General features: G+C 36.5%; 1 protein-coding gene across 1 annotated transcript in view; it reads left to right on the top strand.

The window, feature by feature from the left end:
- The window catches only part of MBOAT2 (membrane bound O-acyltransferase domain containing 2), a 154157-nt gene that overhangs the window by 87938 nt on the left and 44764 nt on the right, over positions 1-21455 (top strand). The window contains exon 4 of the mRNA XM_027840435.1: positions 13093-13188. Coding sequence (XP_027696236.1) covers positions 13093-13188 — 96 coding nt within the window. The remainder of the gene's footprint in view (positions 1-13092; positions 13189-21455) is intronic.

Raw genomic sequence — 21455 nt, 5'->3', positions numbered from 1 at the left:
CTTATTCTTTTATCCTTTCAGGTATAAATAATGAATCAAAAGCTATATAACCTTTCTTTTTCCTTAATAGTATCTTTCCAATTTCATGTGAGGATAGTTTTCAACATTCATTTTTGTAAAATTTTGAGTTCCTGATTTTTCCCTCCTCTCCTCCCTCCCCACGACAGCAAGCACTCTGATATAGGTTACTGTATAACCTTTCTTATTTTATTTCTTTCTCAGATTTTAGTAGGGTTATCTGCTTCTATTGTATTTTCATTTTTTTCTTCCAAAGCTATTTTCCCTATAGCTTTTAACATTGTTGACCTCTTCTTACTGGATACTCTTAAATAACTCTGGTTCTTTTCATCCTCTTCCTAATTAATGTGAATGCTCTACAGGGATCTCTCTTTAACTTTCTTTCACCCCTTTGTACTCCCTTTGATAATTTCATGCCTTCTACCTCTTATGTTGATGACTCCCACATTTTTATTTCTAGTCATTTACATGTCTTCTAAGCATTTACATCTCAGTCTGCCTACAGAACATTTCTATCAGGGTATTCTACCAGATGCTTAAAGTCAGCATATTCAAAACTGAATTTACTATCTTTCACCCTAAAGATCATGTAATTGTAAATTTAGAGCTGAAAAGGGATGTGAGAAAGTGACTCAGATATCTAAATCCTTTGACCTAGAGATTTCACAGTTAAGCATATTTTCTAAGGAGGTCAAAGAAAGAAAGAGAGGCCCCACATATACAAAATTATTTATAGCAGCACTTTGTTGTTGCGAAGAACTGGAAACAAAATAGATTTCCATCAATTGGGGAGTGATGAAACAGACTGCAATGTAAGAATATAATGGAATATTACTATACCATAAGAAATTATGAATGTGATGAATACAGAGGAGCATAGGAAGACTTACTAGCTGGCGCAGAGAAAAGTTGGCAGAACAAGAAAAACAATATACATAATGTAAATGGAAAGGAAAAAAAGACAGAACTAAGCATTGTGTAACTGTAATGACTGAGCCTGTTGTGGCCGAAGTGATGAAAAAATGTATCGTTTCCCTCATTTGTAAAAGTAGGGGACTGTACCATTACACTTGGTTGAAATATTGGTTAATTTTGCCTAAGTGATTTTCCTCTTTGTTTATTATTTATTATAGTGGATGGCTTTCTGGATAGAGCAGTGATATATTTGAAAATGAAGATGATGTTAAAAGTAAAAGATAACATTAAAAAAATTCCTGACCATAGTTTAAAAGCACAACCAAAATGCTGTTTTCCCTATGACACTTTTCTTGATTTCCCTTCTCCTTAGTTGGTAAGGATCTCCACAAACTTTGTCTTATATCAATTAACAATGTGCCAAGCACCATGCAAGGTGCTAGTAATACAAAGATAAATGAAGCAGTCCCTGCCCTCAAGGAGCTTATGTTCTTTAGCCATATTAAATTAGGGCTCTGTACTGCAGCAGTTTGAATGAGAGCTCTTGGTGTGAGTTTGAGTCTTAAAATGAGGAGGTTTGATTAGCTTCTTCCCCCCATCTTAACTACTTTATTTGGTAGCAAAGTCTTCCCCATATGAAAGATTATTTGGTAACTCAGCATCCACACAAAAGTGGAGAAAAAAGGAAAAAAAAGCCTTTGCAATAAGATTTATTTGTCTAAATGATATTTATTAGAGAATATTCTATACAGCTTACCAAGACGTCAGGAAGGATAGATAGGAAGTGTGTGCTGTGGTCCTCCAGATTAGCATCTAGATTATGAGGTTGTGGTACCTTCCAAAATAACTTCTTCTATATAGGAGAAACCCTCTCTCTAATATCAAAGGCTACAGGATGGTGATTGGTGGGGAGTAAGATAGTAGAATCATCATGTATTGGAAGACACTCCCACTTCTAAATTTATGCTTTGGGATCTTTGAGCAGTCATTGGCTAAGGAAGCCGAGCATGTAGTATTGGAATATCCCTCAGGGTACACATAGTTGGCTAACGAGGGAGATATAAAGGATCTTATCTGTGATCCCTCTTCCGGACTTGTCCATAGGGTCCATTTAGGCCAGGTAGATACTTACCTGTAAAATAATTGGTTAACTGCGGGGAGAACTTGGCTGGTTTTAGAAGCTAACACAGGAAAGCAAGAAGCAGTTAGCTAAGTCCTATTGGCTTGAGTATTCCTGAGACATTCTGCCAATAAATCCTCTGGTCAGTGCCAAGAGGCTAGCCTTAGGTTATTCTCTCAAGTGACAATCAAAGGCCCTTCAAGTGAGGTGCTTATGGCTCTTTCCCTTGGGATTCCACATCTGAATTCTACTTCAACTTCTGTAGGGGAAGAATACACTTCTAATACATAAAGATCATAAAAAGAAGGCACAGGCCTTATTGATAACATATGGACTTAGGCCTGTGATTTCATTGATGTAGGATGCTTCCAATTCAGGAAATTTTATCACTGCAGGTTTGCACCTTCTTTGGAGCAGAGGTGTCAAATGTGCAGTCTGTATACTTGAGTATAGCCTGAACTTGATTAAAACATAATTGGGAAATATTTAACAAAATAAATGTAAATAAAATAAAACATAGATAATATTAAAATTTAATACTAAGTCATTATGCAGTCTGCAAGGATCCTTATGTATGGTTTAGTGGCCCTGTTTGTATTTGAGTTGGTACCACTGGCCTAGGGCACAGTGAGGTTGGGAGATTTGCATTGGGTCACACAGCTAGCATATGTGAGAGGCAGTACTTTAACTCACCTCTGTATATGCTCTGTTATGCTGCCTCTATCAAATATTATCAATAAGGAAATCTATAATTATAATTATTAATGTATAATCTCATGTAATAATTGTAATTATTAATATGGCTATACATAAATGTGTCTATCCTCCAGCAAGCAGTATCAATTCATTTGCATTGCTCAGAGGAAGGAAGGCCCCTTGGAGTTACTCTAAAGCATATGATCCTGTGATAATAACTATATTTTCTAGAGTTAGATATTCTAATTATAGTTTGAATAGTTTCCATTCTTGTCTTTCCAAGCCTTCAGTATACTAATAACATTTATATAATACTTTAATGTTTACAAAGCACTTTACTCATAACAACCTTTTAGTTAATGAGAGTAGGTCTTCTAAATAATGAAAATGAGACCCATAGATATTGAGTGATTCTATGATTACATTAACTATTAAGTAACAGAGCCAAGATTCAGACCTAGGTCCTCTGCCTATCCATTAAAACATGCTGTTTCTTGGTGTAATGCTTTTTCTTACATTATTTCTACTTGTTTTTACTATAAAAGTTCATTAGAATCTAAAGTTAATATTAGTCTCTTTAGCAGTTGATTTATTCCTTTAGAGAAGTAAAGTTCTTGAAATAAGCAGTATATAAGCGAAACAAACCAGGAAGTAAGAATTCTATGTGATTAAAGTTGGGGTAGGAATAGGTAACTGAGGATAGGTAATTGAAAAGAAAGTAAAGTCAGTTTTGACCAGCTCTCCCTTGTGCGATATTGGGTAAGTGATCTAATCCTTCTTGACCTCTGTTATCTCATCTCTAAAATGAGGAGATTGAATTAGATAACCTCCAGAGTGCCTAACAGCTTTAAATCCTATGATTTCTATGCTATTTTTTTTTTTTAGTTTCCCAGTAGCATTATGTTCTGTCCTATCTTCCCCTGTTGCATTGCTTCCAAAGATTTCAACAATTTCTTATTATGTATCCTAAATGTAACAGTTCTTTCTCAGCAAAGCCAGATTTGGGCTCAAGGTCATTCTTGAGCGTGTCCTGAATACACTCATTGAGTGTCTTGCTGTTTTGGTTTGAATATAAATAATCCAGAGGAAATGCTGTTTTTGGTAATATCACTGGTATTAAATTTCTACTAACTAAATTGACACAGCTAACTTTTATTTTTACTAAGTGGAAGATATTAGTTGAGTGTGGTAGTTCCAGTGTGTGTTCTTCAGGTATTGCTTCTGTTTTCAGATACTTCTCTTTAGGGTTTTACACAGATTGTTGTGTAGCTTTTTTGTAAGATCATAGGAAGAAGTCTTAGTACTAAGTCATCTAGTACAGTCCCCTTCCTTTTATAGATGTGGACATTGAAGCCCAGAGAGATTAAATAATTTCCCTAAGGTCATAGAAGTAGTAATTAGTAGAGTTGGGATTTCAACCTAGTGCTTTGGACCCCCAAATTTGCTTCTCTTTCAGTTGTATTTTGCTGCTTCATAGTCTCCTCCATAATGTTCTAGACTAGGGTTCTTAATTTTTTGTGTGTCATGGCCTCTTTTGGTAGTTGTTGAAATCTATGAACCCCTTCTCAGAATAATATTTTTAAATGCATAGCATAAAATAAATAAAATTACAAGGGAAATCAATTATATTGAAATAAAGTGATCAATTTTTTTTAAAGTTCATAGACCCCAGGTTAAAAGCCACTCTTAAGTTATTTGATATTAATTCATCTAGGATTGCTATAGTTGTTCCAGTATTTGTTTCTTTAAGTACTTTGAGTTGAATCTTAAAACCTATTGATCACATTCTAGTTGTGCTGTAAGCTGAGATCATTTTGGATCAGCTGAAAGAGAAGACAGAAATACCTCTCTATAATGTAAAGCTCTCTGAAGTAGCAGGAGAAGTGCCAACTTTCTGAAGTTCCCATTCACCCTAACTTTAAGATCAAATATTGAGAATCTTCAGTGAACTTAGCTACCTAATCCAGCTCTCATTTTGCAGATGAGAAACCTGAGGCTCAAAGAGATGAATTGGCATACCCAAAGTCACATGGGCATAGCTGGGATTCAGCCTTGGGTTCTCAACCTCCAAAGCCCAACACTCTTTCTACTGCATTTTAGCTCAACAGTGTGCCAATGCAGGGCAGCTAGGTGGCACAGTGGATAGAGCACCGGCCCTGGATTCACGAAGACCTAAGTTCAAATCCGGCCTCAGATACATAACACTTACTAGCTGTGTGACCCTGGGCAAGTCACTTAACCCCATTGCCCAACCAAAAAACAAAAAAACAATGTGTCAGTGTGCCAAGTGCAAAAAATCTAACAGGCATCTGTTTTAAGATTCATCTGTGGTGACTCTTTTCCTTTCCATCAAGGTAATAAATCAATCCGAAAGTCATATCTTGAAGATAAGAGACTGTTTTGTTTGTGTTTATAACTTTAGAGCGAAGAACAGGGACATGACACATAGTTGGTGCTTGATAAATGTCTGTTGAATTGAACCTCTATACTTTCAATAATTGAGACTGACCAACCTAGCAATGGAAAGGGACCACCCAGTGGTGTAGAGGAAAGACCCAGCTGGAGGGATAAAGTGCTTTAAAAATTGCTGTGGCCGTCTTGCTGTGGAGTTTCTCCATGCCAGGACCAACCAAACTCTTGTACCCTCGAGTAGGAGAAAGTTAAGACTTGACCCTCGGGGCTGGGCTAGGAGATAATGTAGACCAAGATAGATCACAGATCCAGGGCAGACTTGAGAAGGGGACTTTCATTTGGGGGTGGCAGAGGACTGTGGACCCCAGCTGTGTACTGAGCAAGGAATGAGTTTAGAAGAAAAGAGTAGCTCTGTGGAAATGATCCCAGGAGAATAGGAATTCAATCCTAACCTCCAGCCCAGACAGAAGCCTGTAGTGGAATAATCAGGACAGGGATCCCAAACCAAAGAAGAACCTAAAATTCAGTGACTCTGAACTTGTAGAACCTCCCAGTGGCTGACTCCAGTAGCAGTCTAATGAAACTTCAAACCAGGGGTAGGCAAATAGACCCAAACCTTGGTCAGGAACTTGGAAAACTCAGGCACAGAGAGCAGTGAGCAGATTTCACCTTGAATTATATAACTTTGGGAACACTGAAAGGTTACAGATCCCCAACCTGACCTCTGAAAGCAGCAGGATGCAAGAGGACAAAAGCTCAGCTCAGATATGCTCCCCATAGATGTGTAGAGCCCAGCCCTAACATAAAGATCAAAGTCAAAGAAGTAGGCTGAAAGAAGGAGCAAGCAAAAAAAATCCATTGTAAAGAGCTATTATGGAGAAAGGGAAGCACGAGACACCACCTCAGAATAAGAGAATGACTTGAAAATATCTACCAACAAAAGCTTCAATGGAAAATGCAGTTTGGACACAAGTTCACTCAGAATTCCTTAAATAGATAAAGCAAGAGCTTTTGTTTTTTTTTTAAGGTTTAAAATGGTTTTTAAAAAACCAAATGAGTGCATAGTAGAAAAATGGGTTAAAGTAATGAGATGTTTGGAAGAAAGATATGAAAAGAAAATTAACAGCTTGGAACAAGAGATATAAAACCTTTCCCAAGAATGTTTCAGAATAACCTGAAAGACTTGTTTGAATTGATTCAAAGTGAAGTGAGTAGAACCAGGAAAACAGTTTATACAATAACAACATTGCAAAGACGACAAACTTTGATTGACTTAGAAACTTTTACCAATGCAATGACTCAAAAATGAGGATGATGACTAGTTAGCCTTTAAGGACCTTTCTGGTTCTAGATCTATGATCCAATTTTTAAAAATTGATAAATGAAGTGACTTTTTCTCCTTTATGGTTCTCTCCAGGTCCAGATCTTGAGCTTATCTGATCTTTGTCTTCTCTGTTTTAATGGACACTCATTTTCTCTTCATACTTTATCTTCCTCTTCCCACTGTTCCCTCTCTCCTTGTTCTCCTCTCAGGTTATCATCCTTCTTAACCTTTCTAGAGCATTTAACAATATTGCTGCTACCTTGTCCCATCCATTACTGTATACTGTTTTTTCTATTAGAGTCATTGTACTCTAACTGTTCTGTTTCTTTCACTGGCTCCTTATCTTCTTCTTGATCCCTTGAAGTTCCCTAGGATTCTGCTCTGAGTTTGGTTATAATGCATTAACAATGTTATTGTGGTATTATGAAATGAAGTTGGTTAGGGCAACATAAAGCTTCCATAGAAAAGATTCTTTCACTAAGACAAGAAGAGTTGAATGAAAAGATAATATTATTACCTTGTGAAATTACAGAGAGCATTCTTGAGCTATTGATAAGGTCTCAGACAGTCAGACAACAAGGAAGGTTCATTCTGAATTAGAAAATTATGTTCTTCTCAAACCTGGTATAAAAACCAGGGTTAGGTTAGGGAGTAATTTATAATAGTTGAAATTAGATGAATGAGAAACTTTATTTTACTTAAACATTGTCATTTTTAAAAATTGTATTTAATTCACTCCAACAGACATACATTAAGTAGCGCTAAGCATACAAAGAAAAAAAGAGATCCTGCCTCCTCTTGAAAATTATATAAAAATCTTTGATATTTGATAAATGTGTCTCCTCTATAAGGTTGCCTTAACTTTTATTTCACAATAGCATTGTTAATGAATTCTATCCAAACCCCATGATAAAGTTGTAAAATCCTGCTGTAACATCATTTGGGCACATACCCATTTTAAACATTGTTCCTCTGAAACTAAACGACCTCATAGAATCATTTGACCTAACAATGTCTCTTAAATCTGATGAAAACACTCTGAGTGTGCCTGTGATAAACCAACATTAATATTTATTCTTATTTATTTATTTTAATAAAGAGTCCTATTTTTGCAGGGAAAAAACAAGATTAAGTGTACAGGATCATTGCTTCTGAAGTTCAGTTAATCTGTCCTCACATCATATTCGCAATGGTAGATTGCAATTTGATATAATTTTAATTATAGAGTGGTAAAATATGCCAATTTGTGACTATTAAAAATGCCTGTAGGGGCAGCTTGGTGGCACAGTAGATAGAACTCTGGTCTTGGAACCAGGAGGACCTGAGTTCAAATCCTGTCTCAGACATTTGACACTAGCTGTGGGACCCTGGGCAAGTCACTTAACCCTGATTGCCTCACCAAAAAGCAAAACAAAAAAAATGCCTGTGGAAAGTTTCACTATGATAAGCCATAGCCTTGCCATCACTTTCAATGTGAGCTTATCTGAACCATAGTAATGGCACCTAAGAGAAGTAGAAAGAGTTGGAAGTTATCTATTATTAATCTTATTTTTATAGGTAAGGAAACTATAACCTTAAAAAATGAAGTGACTTTCCTTATTTTCTGATTGCAAGTAGCTTCTGGGGTTATAAACCCACACATACTCACATATATAATGATAGAAATTTTAACAGTTATGAAGAAAGTTTTTCTTTCTTTTTTGGTATGATTTCTAAAAAAAATTGAATCAGAAATTGCAATTTCATTGTTACTTCTAGCATAATTTTCATCTCCACATTTTGCTTAATCTTAGTGGAAAAGTACTTCTTGATTGGAGTCAGGAGAGACCTTGGTTGGGATCTCATATCTGATAATTGCTGTTTCCTTATCTCTAAAATGGGAATAACAATTGTAGTGCTTGTCTTGCAGTGGTCTTCTGTTGCTCAAATGAGAATTTTATATTTAAAATGCTTTGTAAATGTTGTTTAAAATTTTTTTGTTATGTGAGTGCCAGTTATTTTGATATTATTCAGTAATTATATTTATTGAACTTGTTATGATTTTTCTTGCCTAAAGACCCATAATTATATATCTTTAATTTAGACTCAGAATTTAGTGCCATCCGTTTTCAAGTGCCATCAGTCTAGATTATCCATGATATCGATCAATATATCTTTTTTTACTTTCTTTTTTCCTTAATAGTATTTTATTATTTTTTTCCAGTTACATGTAAAGATAGTCTTCAACATTCATTTTTGCAAAATTTTGAGTCCCAAATTTTTCTCCCTCTTTCCTTTCCCTCCCCCCTTCCCAAGATGGCAAATAATCTGATATAGGTTATACATATACACTCATATTAAACATATTTCCACATTAGTCATGTTGTGAAAGAAGAATCATAACAAAAGGGAAGACCACGAGAAAAAAAAATTAAAAAAATTGAAAATAGTATGCTTCAATCTACATTCAGACTCCATAGTTCTTTCTCTGGATGTTTTTAGCATTTTCCATCACGAGTCTTTTGGAATTGTCTTGGCTCATTCTGTTGCTGAGAAGAGCTAAGTCTGTCATAGTTAATCATTGCATAATGTTGCTGTTACTGTGTACAGTGTTCTTCTGGTTCCGCTCACTTCACTCAGCATCAGTTCATATAAGTTTTTCCAAGTATTTCTGAGATCTGCCTGCTCATCATTTCTTATACAACAATAGTATTCCATTACACTCATATACCACAACTTGTTCAGCCATTCTCCAATTGATAGGCAGTCCCTCAGGGAGCCCCTCAATTTCCAATTCTTGGCCACCACAAAAAGAGCTGCTGTAAATATTTTTGTATGTGTGGGTCCTTTTCTCTTTGTTATACAGAGAGCGTTACAGTAATGCTGTAAATATTTTTGTACATGTGGGTCCTTTTCCCTTTGTTATACAGAGAACATTCTTGAGCTATTGATAAGGTCTCAGAGGGTCAGACAACAAGGAAGGTTCATTTTGAATTAGAAAATTATGCTGTTGCTGACAGTTTGATTGCCCTTTGGCCATAGTTCCAAATTGCTTTCCAGAATGGTTGGATCAGTTCACAAGTCTACCAGCGATGCATTGGTGTTCCAATTTTCCATCATCTTTTCCAACATTTTCCTTTTTTTGTCATATTAGCCAATCTGATAGGTGTGAGGTAGTACCTCAGAGTTGTTTTAATTTGCATTTCTCTAATCAGTAGTGATTTAGAACATTTTTTCACATGCCTATAGATAGCTTTAATTTCTTCATCTGACAACTGCCTGTTCATATCCTTTGAGAATTTATCAATTGGGGAATGACTTGTATTTTTATAAATTTGACTCAGTTCTCTGAGGCCTTTATCAGAATCATTGGCTATAAAAATTGTTTCCTAGCTTTCTGCTTTCCTTCTAATCTTGGTTACATTTGTTTTGTCTGCAAAATCTTTTTAATTTAATGTAATCAAAATTATCCATTTTGCATTTCATAATATTCTCTAGCTCGTGTTTGGTCAAAAATTTTTCCCTTCTCCATAGATCTGACAGGTAAACTATTCCTTGCTCTCCTAATTTGCTTATGGTATAATCCGTTATGTCTAAATAATATACCCATTTTGACCTTTTCTTGGTGTAAGGTATGAAACATTGGTCTATGCCTAGTTTCTGCCATACTATTTTCCAGTTTTCACAGCAGTTTTTTTGTCAAATAGTGAGTTCTTATCCCAGAAGCCAGAGTCTTTGGGTTTATCAAACAGCAGATTACTATAGTCATTGACTACTGCGTCTTGTGTAATAATCTGTTTCACTGATCCACCACTCTATTTCTTAGCCAGTACCAAATAGTTTTGATGATTGCTACTTTATAGTATAATTTCAGATCTGCTATGGCTAGGCCACCTTCCTTTGCATTTTTTCATTAATTTCCTTGATATTCTTGACCTTTTCTTTCAGATGAATTTTATTATTATTTTTTCTGGTTTTTTAAAATAATTTTTGGTAATTTGATTGGTATGGCACTGAATAAGTAAATTGATTTAGGTAGAATTGTCATTTTTATTGTATTAGCTTGGCCTTTCCATGAGCAATTGATATTTTTCCTGTTCTTTAGATCTGACTTTATTTGTGTGAAAAGTGTGGTCATATAGTTTCTGGATTTGTTTTGGCAGGTAGACTCCCAAATATTTTATATTGTCTACAGTTATTTTAAATGGAATTTCTCTTTCTATCACTTGCTGCTGGGTTTTGTTGGTAATATATAGAAATGCTGATGATTTGTGTGGGTTTATTTTATATCCTGCAACTTTGCTAAAGTTGTTAATTGTTTCAAGTAGTTATTTTTGTTGATTCTCTAGGATTCTCTAAGTATACCATCATATGCAGGGAGTGATAGTTTTGTTTCCTCCTTGCCTATTCTAATTTCTTTAATTTCTGTTTTTTTCTCTTATTACTAAAGCTAACATTTCTAATACATATTGAATAATAGTAGTGATAATGGGCATCCTTGTTTCATCTCTGATCTTATTGGGAATGCTTCTGGTTTGTCCCTATTACATATAATGCTTGCTGATGATTTTAGATAGATATTGCTTATCATTTTAAGGAAAGCTCATTTATTGTTATAATCTCTAATGTTTTTAACAGGAATGGGTGCTGTATTTTGTCAAAAAGCTTTTTCTGCATCTATTCAGATAATCATATGATTTCTGTTAGTTTTGTTATTGATATGGTCAATTATGCTGATAGTTTTCCTAACATCAAACCAGCCCTACATTCCTGGTATAAATCCTACCTGGTCATAGTGTATTATCCTCATGATAAATTGCTGTAATCTCTTGGCTGATATTTTATTTAAATTTTTTTGCATCAGTATTCATTAGGAAAATTGGTCTATAATTTTCTTTCTCAGTTTTGGTTCTTTCTGGTTTAGATATCAGCACCATATTTGTCTCATGAAAAGAATTTTGTAGGAATCCTCCTTTTCCTATTTTTCCAAATAATTTATATAGTATTGGGATTAATTGTTTTTTAAATGTTTGGTAGAATTCACTCATAAATACATCTGACCCTAGAGATTTTTTCCCAGGGAGTTCATTGATGGCTTGTTCAATTTTTTTCTAAAATGGGGTTAAGTATTTTATTTCCTCTTTTGTTAATCCAAACAATTTATGTTTTTGTAAATATTCATCCATTTCACTTAGATTGTCAAATTTATTGGCACACAATTGGACAAAATAGCTCTTAATTATTGCTTTAATTTCCTCTTCATTGGTGGTGAAGATAAATATATCTTTAAGTCATTGAAAGCCACAGGTAATTTTAAAACCTCACTTATGTCAAGAATTTCTGTCCCCAACCCAACCAGAATTGCTAAATTTATCAGAATAAATTGTTAGTGTTTCATTACCCTTTATTGTCCCTATCCTTGCACAATGGACATGATGTTGAGCCAAAAGACAGATAGTCTAAAGGAGAAATGGATTGGATAATTCACAGATTGAATTAATTCCTGTGTAACCTCAGAGAAGTCTTCTTCTCTGTACTTCAGCTGTAAAGTGAAGGAGTTGGGCTGATGGTCTTTGAGAGTGTTTCTATCTCTAGATGTCTGATTCTATAAACTCCTCAGTAAAGAACTTAACTGTCAATATTTTCAATACTTGGGGACAAGATTTAATAGCAGTATAAGGAAATGCATCCTGATATTAGGTAACAATAAAACAGACATTTGTGAAATGTTTACAGTGTACTAGGTACAGTGCTAAGTGGTGGGACCTATAAGAAGCTTACATTCTAGTAGGGAAAGAAAACCCATGGAAGGAAGCTGAATGGGGGAAAGTGTGAATGACTTCTATTTTGGACATGATAAGTTTGAGATGTCTCTGGGACATCCAGTCACTTGAAATATCCAGTGAGCAGTTGGGGGCTAGAGCACTGGAGAAAGACTAGGGCTATACATACCTACATACATATGTATATACATAATAATAATAATAATAGCAAACATATGGTACTTATTATGTGCCAGGCACTATGCTAAGTACTTTATAGTAACCTCATTTGATTACTGTCCAACCGCCCTGTAAGGTAAGAACTTTTATTATCCCCATTTCAAAATTGATGAAACTGAGAAGTTAAGTGACTTGCCCACGGTCACATGGTTAGTACTTTTTTGAGGTGGGTGGATTTAAACTTAGATCTTCTTGATCCCAACCTCAACACTTTATTCACTGTACCTCTTATGGCTAGATATACAGATTGGAGAATCATCTGCATAGAGATGATAACTAAACCAATGGAAGTTGAGATAAATGAGAGAGTATAGAAAGACAAGAGAAGCTAAGATATAGATCATTGGAAGATAGCTACAGTGAATGGGTTTGACATGAATGACAATTCAACAATAGAGATCAAGAAAGACCAAGGTAAGAGAACCAGGAGAGTAGAGTCAGGAAAACACAGAGACAAAAGGGTAGTTATCAGTGTAAAATACGAATGAGAAGTTGAGAAGGATGAGGATTAAGAGAAGACCACGATAATGTTAGTTGGGTTTTAAAGAACAGTGATCTTAGGGTTTAGTGTAGAAAATTTTGAATTATTTTTGTTATGCAATTCATCATATTTCTTTGCTTTCTAGATACTGTTTTGTGTTTGCTTTGGGATACCTTACAGTGTGCCAAATTACCAGAGTCTATATCTTCGATTATGGACAATATTCTGCTGATTTTTCAGGGTAAGAATAAAATTTTCATCTTGAAAGATACATTATATAACATCTAATTATGTAAAGTATTTTTGATAGTTAAACAAGTTAGTTATTTTCTGAACCACAGTTTTATCTGTGTTATTTTACCATTTCTATTTTTTTATTCGAGTAATCCAATTTAGACAAGAAATATATTTAAATATTCATTTTACTGTAAAACATTAATGAATTGAATTAAATTAATGGAAAAATTCCCAACATAATTTTGCATTCTTCCTGTGCGTAACCTGATTTTGTCTCAAACTTTGTTATTTCCCTTAGAGCATTTTTAAGTTCAACCTGTCTTGGGGGATATAAATATGAAAAATGATATAGGCCTTACTTTCAAGGTACTTAAGGTATAAACACAAATGAATATGATAAAAGATAGGATGTGATAAGAGATACAAAGTGCTATTAGAAAATTTGAAGGCAAAGAGTCATAGCTATTAGGAATCTTCTTCTCTCTTCTCAACTTCTCAGTAGCATTTCATACTGTTAACCGCTCTTTTGTCCCTGGGTTTTCATGACTGTGCTCTCTCCTGGTTCTTCTGTCTTGGTTTTTCTTAGTCTCCTTTGTTGAATTGTCATCCATGTCACACCCACTAACTTGAAGGAAAAGAAGGATGAAATATTGTAGGGGTAAAATTGACAGAACTTGATAGCTGATTGAATATATGGGAAGTAAAGAAGAAAGATGAGTCAAAAATAATTTTGAAGTTTCAAACATGGGTGACAGGGAGCATCAACAGAAATAAGAAAGTTGGGTGTAGAGGAGAGGTTTATGAGGAAAAGATGATGAATTCAGTTTTCTATGTATTGAGTTTGAGTTGTCAGAATATTGTAAGTGCTTTCCTCAAAACAGGCTTTAACGTGTTAGATAAATATGAATTGTTACTTTTTTATCCAAGTGGAAATATCCAGCAAGTAGTAGGAGATGTAGAAATGGAAGTTCAGGGGAAAGATTGTGGCTGCACGTGTAGGTTTGGGAGTCATCTGCTTGGAGATGACAAAGTCATGAGAACGGATAACAAATCAAGAGTGTAGAGAAAAAAAGAAAAGGGTTGTGGACATATTATTTGAGAATACTTAGAGGAATGGGAGAAGGTTGATAAACCAAGGAAGGCAACTGAAAGAAAGAGAACCAGGATAATAATGTTATAGAGAAGCAATGAAGAGGGATAATAATTTGACATAATGACAGGAACAAAGAGAGTTTTTGATAATGTATCCCTGAGGATATATCATGAGAAAGGATCAAGTAGAGAAGAAGACATTGTCAAAGCAAAGCCAAGATGGCGGAGTAAGGCAGGAACTTGCTAAGCTCTCCCAAATTCTGCTCCAAACAACTTTAAAATAATGCCTCAAAAACAAATTCTTCACCAGCAGAGCCAACAAAAGAGTGAGGTGAAACAATTTTCCAGTCCAAGACAATCTAGAAAGTTGGTAGGAAAAGTCAGTCTCACCTAGGTGAGAATGGAGCACTGTCTAGCTCAGGTGGCCCAGGCAAGCCAGCAGCAGGCCCCACCCCAGCAAGGAAGCAGCAAGGCCCCACACTCCAGCCTGAGCTAGCAGGGAGGCCCTGAGCCCCTGTGTAATCCAGCAGCGAGGCCCCATGCAGGGAGGCCCTATGCTTGGCCCAAGCCAGTAGCAGGCCCCTCCCCAACAAGCCAGTGCAGGCCTTTGGAGCAACTGAATCAGCAGCAGTGACTTCTGGAGTTCTCAGCCCACAGATTGGTAAGGGGGCTGGACAACTGGTTAGAGTCATCTTATAAGGGCACTTTGCTGGCACTGGGCACAGGATTCTGTCGCATTGCTCAATGGGGATCTGGGTCACAGATCTGAGTCACAGTCTCGAGGTGAAGAGGAGCGCTAGTGCCTGAGAGTGTGCAGCCACTGGAGAGCAGGGATCCTGCTCGCAGATCCAGGTTGGAAAAGAGTGCTTGTGGTTGCTCATAGATCTGAGCATAGGCCAAGACAGCAGTGACCACATCTTTCCTTAAATCATACCAACTTGAAAGAACTGAAAACTTACAGGTCCCTAGAATTAGCTCTGAAAACAGCAATGTGAAAAGCCTGAATTTGGGAGAGTGTACCTTCCACCCCAGGTTGTGGTTGTTGGGACAGTGCCCCCAGGAGCAGAGCCCAACTTTAACATAAAAATAAAAGTCAAGAAATAGGCTAGAAAAATGAGCAAATAACAGAAAAAGAACCTGACCATAAAAAGTTACCATGGTGACAGGAAATAGCAACACAAATTCAGAAGAAGATAACAATGTCAAAACAGCTACATGTGAAGCCTCAAAGAAAAATTTGAATTAGTGTCAGACCCAAAAAGAACTCCTGGAAGAGGTCAAAAAAGCTTTTAAAAATCAAATAAGAGAGATAGAAAAAAATTAGAGGGGAAATGAGAGTGATATAGGAGAGTCATGAGAAAAAGAGTCAATAACTTGGTGGAAAGGAAGCACAAAAAATGGAAAGAGATGAATAAAAATTGACTGAAGAAAACAACTCCTTAAAAAGGAGAATTGGCCAAATGGAAAAGGAGGTACAAAAACTTAATGAAGAAAATAATTCCTTAAAAATTAGACTTGGTTAAGTGGAAGTTAATGACTCCACAAGGCATCAAGAAACAATAAAACAACATTAAAAGAATGAAAAAAAAAGAATAAAATGTGAAATATTTCACTGGAAAAATAACTGACCTGGAAAATAGGTCCAGGAGAGATAACTTAAGAATTATTGGACTGCCAGAAAGATGCAATGAAAAAGAACCTAGATATAATATTTCAAGAAATTATCAAGAAAAACTGCCGTGATGTCCTAGAACCAGAGGGTAAAATAGAAATTGAAATAATCCACTGACCACCTTCTGAAAGAGATCCCCAAATGAAAACTCACAGGCATATTGCAGCCAAATTCTAGAGCTCTCAGATCAAGGAGAAAATACTGCAAGCAGTCAGAAAGAAACAGTTCAAACATAGAGTAGCCACAGTCAGGATTACACAGGATTTAGCAGCTTTCACATTAAAGGAATAGGGTGATTTTTAATCTCTGCTATCTGCTTCTGTTTTATGGGTGAATTTATCCCATTCACATTCACAGTTATGATTACTGTGTGTTTCCCTGCTCTTAATCTGTTTTCCCTTCTATCAACTCCTCCTCCTTTTCTTGTCCCCTTCCCCTCCTACTTCCCTAAAAGGCAAGGCAAATTTCTGTACCTGAGTGTGCATGTTAATAATCCCTCTTTGAGCCAGTTCCTATGACAATAAGGTTCAAGTGATGCTTACCCTTCTCCTTTTTTTGCATCCACTTTAATAGGTCTTTCACACCTCTTCATGTGAAATAATTTACCCCATTCTTCCTCTACCTTCTCCCTTCCCTTTTCTCCCCTCAATAATCTTTCTCATCCCTTAATTTTTTTATATCATCACGTCAGAGTCAGCGTATACCCACACCCTCTTTCTGTGTATACTCCTTCTAACTGCCCTAACAGTGATAAAGTAAGTGTCATCTTCCCATGTAGGAATGTAAACAGCTTAATCTTGTTGAATATCTTGTGTTTCCTCTTTCTTGTTTACCTTTTTTATGCTTCTCTTAAGTCTTGTATTTGAAAATTGAATTTTCTGTTTGGCTCTGATCTTTTCATCAGGAATGTTTGAATATTCTATATTTCATTGAATGTGTATTTTTCCCCTGAAGGATTACACTCAGTTTTGCTGGGTAGGTGATTTTGGGTTGTAATCCTAGCTCTCTTGCATTCTGGAATATCATATTCCAATCCCCCGATCCTTTAATGTAGAAGCTGCTAAATTCTGTGTAATCCTGACTGTGGCTTTTCAATATTTGAATAGTTTCTTTCTGGATGCTTGCAGTAGTTTCTTTTTTTTCTGTCCCCCCCCCCTTTTTTTTAAAGGCAATGGGGTTAAGTGACTTGCCCAAGGTCACACAGCTAGTAAGTGGCAAGTGTTTGAGGCCAGATTTGAACTCAGGTCCTCCTGACTCCAGGTTCGGTGCCCTATCCACTGCACCACCTCGCTGCCCCAAGAAGCCCTTCCAGTATTTTCTCCTTGACCTAAGAATTCTGGAATTTGACCATAATATTTTTGTAAGTTTTCATTTGGGGATCTCTTTCAGGAGGTGGTCAGTGGATTCTTGTAATTTCTATTTTGTCCTGTGGTTCTAGGATATCAGGGCAGTTTTCCTTGATAATTCCTTAAAAGAGGCTATCCAGGCCCTTTGTTTCATCAGGGCTTTTAGGTAGTCCTATAATTCTTAAATTATCTCTCCTTGATCTATTTTTTAGGTCAGTTTTTTTTTTCCAGAGAGATATTTCACATTTTTCTTCTATCCATTCTTTTGATTATTTGATTGATTTTTGATATCTAATGGAGTCATTGAATTCCACTTACCCAATTTTGATATTTAAGGAATTATTTTCTTCAGTTAGCTTTTATACCTCTTTTTCCATTTGACCAATTCATGAATTTTTTACATCTTTTTCAATTTTTTGTGCTTCTTTTACCAAGCTGTTGACTCTTTTTTCATGATTTTCTTATATAACTCTTATTTCTTTTCCTTTTTTTCCCCTACCTCTCTTGTTTTATTTTAAAAATCATTTTTGAGCTCTTTAAGAAGTTCTTTTTGGGCCTGAGACCAATTCATATTTCTCTTTGAGGGTTCATGAGTAGGCATTTTGACATTGTCATCCTTTTCTGTTTTGATCTTCCCTGTTGCCATAGTAGCTTTCTATGGTCAGGGTTTTGTTTTTGTTTGCTTTGTTTTGTTTTTTGTTTATTTTCCAGTCTATTTAGTAACTTATAAAGTTGAACTCTGCTCTTAGGGTACAGGGGCAATGCCCTAAGCTTCTGGCCCCGGTCTGCTGTCCTCAGGTCTCTGCACCTGGATGCTTGGTTGCTGCACCAGGATCTTCAGGGTTGGCAACTTGCCTGCTGCACTATGGCCTCTGGGCCTGGCCATTCGCCTGCTGTGCCAGGGACTGGAACCCTCACAGCTGGCCCTCTGTGTCACTGGACTGCTGCTCTGGGGCCATTGGGCCTAGGTTGCCAATCTGTGCTGGGACTTGGGTCCTCCTGCTGGCAGGAGACACCACCTATACTGGGCTGTGCTCCCTTTTAGCCCGAGTGAGACAGACATTTCCTGCTGTCTTTCTAAGTTATCTTGGGCTGGAAAATTGCTTCATCCTGTCCTTCTGTGTGTTCTGGTACTCCAGAATTTGTTTTGAGGTATAGTTTAAAATTGTTTGGAGGGGAATTTGGGAAAGCTGTTTGGAGGGGAATTTGAGAAGGCTCAGGCAAGTTCTTGCCTTTTTTTCCCCCATCTTAGCTCTGCCTCTTGGAGCAGAGTATTCTTAAAGGCTGATGAAGCTCTTGATTTTGTCCAAGATTCTATGCTGTTCTTTTTATCATTTGTACATTTCCTCTTAAAATTTGCAAATGGAGAACTCCCTCTACAGGCATCATAGTTAACCTTAGATAACTTTTCCCTTTTGTTTCTGATCAGAATCATTTGCAGATGCACTGCTAATTGAGGCTCTCATTCTTCTTGAGGCTTCTTTTTTGGGGATCTCAGTCTATAAGATCATAACTTTTAATTCTTTGACTTAAAGTATGTGTCTGACTGTGCTCTTCCATTTCTGTTAAGATGACTAAGCACAGACCATGTGGTCAAATCAGGGTGCTCATAACTAGCTTTCATTTGACTAAACTTCTTCCTGACTAGTCAGAATTAAGTAATTAAGTAGCAGATCCTTTCATTGCTTTATTGGTATCCTCATAATTGAGGCTTTGGAGCTTAACTTAGCAGTCTCCTATACATGGCAGTTGATCTTTGCAATTGGTACCAAAATTTTCTTTTCTATTTTAATGTTCTTTTTCTAAAAATATTCCACCATATTGTATAGTGAAAATAAATCTTACTACTCTCTCTTTTTTGTGTTGTGTGTATTTCTTCACTTCTCAGATTATTATAGTGTAATAGGAAAAGTACAGTAATTGAAGTCAGAAGCTCTGGGTTCAAATGTTGGCTGAGATCCTTGCTCTCTTTGTGAGAGCAAGTCACTCAAGCTCCATGGGTTTGGTTTCATGATCTGTAAAATGGGGGACTTGGAGTAGGTGAACTCCCTTCCCATTCCAAAAATACAATCCCATGATTGATAACCTGGTTCCTCTTAGTTGAAACTCTGAAATGTCTAACAATTTGTCCTTTTCCAACCCATTGTTTTCCAATAGTTATACATTTCTGGCAACACTTTGTATTGCGTGCAAATTACAATAGTCAGAGAATCTTGGGAAGTTTTCCCTTTGGAGAGGAGCATGTGTTCCTCTTTTCAGATGTGGATAGAGAAAATGTAGCTGTACTGACTGTACCTGACTCGAGGGAACCATAATGTAGTATATGTATAGGCTCTGGACCTACTCTCTCAACCTCAACTGACACTGGCATACTAGATACACTGAAGAAAGGCAGCTTCCAGGCACACTGGAAGGAAACCAAGAGAAAGCTCCACCAGATCCTAGGAGAAAAATGACTTCCAGCAACCAAGAGCTGTGAATTAATCCTTGGTCACATGTGCTTTCTACGCTTGAGTCTACTTTCCCCTAGACACTGTATATATTTGCTGGAGAATTTGTCACAGTCTTTTTTTTTTCTTCCAGGAAAGTGGGATGGTGGTGCATAGAAGGATGTTTTACACCATTTCTTTTTAGTATCCCACCTTAGTAGATATTCCTTTCTAAAAGCTAGTTAACTTAAGCTGTTTAATTGATATCAACAGATGATGTAGGAAGCACACCTGTGGGCCTATGAGCTATAATGCATTAGAGAGATGCCCCTAACCCTTCAGAACTATTTCCAAGGACCCTGAAGGGAGATACACTTATTTGAGTTCTAGTGATCCAATTTGCCAGCTTCAGAGGCTGCATTTAATGCGCAATCATCTTCAAACAAAAAATTATGCACCAACTCTCCTTCTGCTTTAGTTTTGTCTTGTAGCCTTTTCAAGTTAAATAATTTACTCTGGTTAAAGAGGGCAAACGAATATACCTTCTCATAAGCAAGAGGAGCACATACATCAGGCTTTTCACCACCCAGCTCCTTTCTTCTATGCCTTCCCCACCTCCCCTCCACTGGCTGAAGATGAGAGACCTCCATAGAGCTGGAAAATGGGGAAGACCTGCTATTGCTTACTTTTGAAACCCACAAGGTCCTCCTCAAACCAAGGTGTGAGTTCTTCTCTTCCACCCCTCAGCACTTCTTCTCATAGGTTTTTTTGGAAGATGTACAGCATTTAAGCTGTCAGAAGCTTGAATCCTTGGCTTTGAACTATGCCATTTTATAGATGATTCTCAGAGCATGACCAGATTTTTTCATCTACTCCAAATAGGCTTGCTGTGAAATGTTATTCAGGTTCATCAAATGGCTTTCAAGGTCCTATAAATTGTTCCAGGGTTGTTTTTTTTCAATTAATCTAAAATCAATGATTGATTAAGTTGAGAAGTGTCCTCACCTGGTTAAAGTTATCAGAATAGCATCTTGAATTTTATCTGAAGGGCAGAGTGACATTGTTTTATTTATTCAGTCATTACCCACACTTAAAACTGCATCCAGATTTAATGCTGGAAGGAACCTTGGAAGTTGCCTAAGTCTATTCCCTCATCTTACAAGTGAGGAAACCAAGCCCCAAAGGTTGAATGACTTGCCCAAGATCACCAAAGTAATAAATGAGAAAAACAGATTTTTAACTTAGATCTTCTGATTCCAAATTCAGCATGCTTGCCATTATAGTAAGAAGATGAGGAGCTGTTCAACACTGTACCTTGACTCTTAACATAGTGATGTCATTTTGGTCCTCTTTGAGAAAGAAGAACAACCCACCAACCAGGGTTCCAGCTCTAATATTGATAAGGTTATTATCCCCCCAGGTAGGAAGACTAAAGAATCTCTGATTTTGGGCCTGTCCTGTCATCAGGAGGCCAGATAGTAAAAGGCCTGGTTGTTTAGCTAAGCATTTTTACACATAGAATTTTAATACTATCTAAGTAGAATAACAAAGCCAATTTAGTTTTTATACTTCTTAGAAATTAGTCTGAAAGTTAAATTTATTCTACTTTGTTCATCTTTGTCACACATTCATTTAATGTGAGAAAGGATGGTCTTTTCACTAAGAACTAGGCAATAGTTCAAGTCGGTCTTCTTGGCTTTGCCATTGATAGCATGTGATTTTGGGGAAAATC

This window comes from Vombatus ursinus, unplaced genomic scaffold, assembly GCF_900497805.2.
Source record: "Vombatus ursinus unplaced genomic scaffold, bare-nosed wombat genome assembly UNPS02014841.1, whole genome shotgun sequence".
Taxonomy (NCBI): Eukaryota; Metazoa; Chordata; class Mammalia; order Diprotodontia; family Vombatidae; genus Vombatus; species Vombatus ursinus.
The sequence above is the reverse complement of the archived record's forward strand: the minus strand, read 5'-3'. Positions and strand labels throughout refer to the sequence as shown.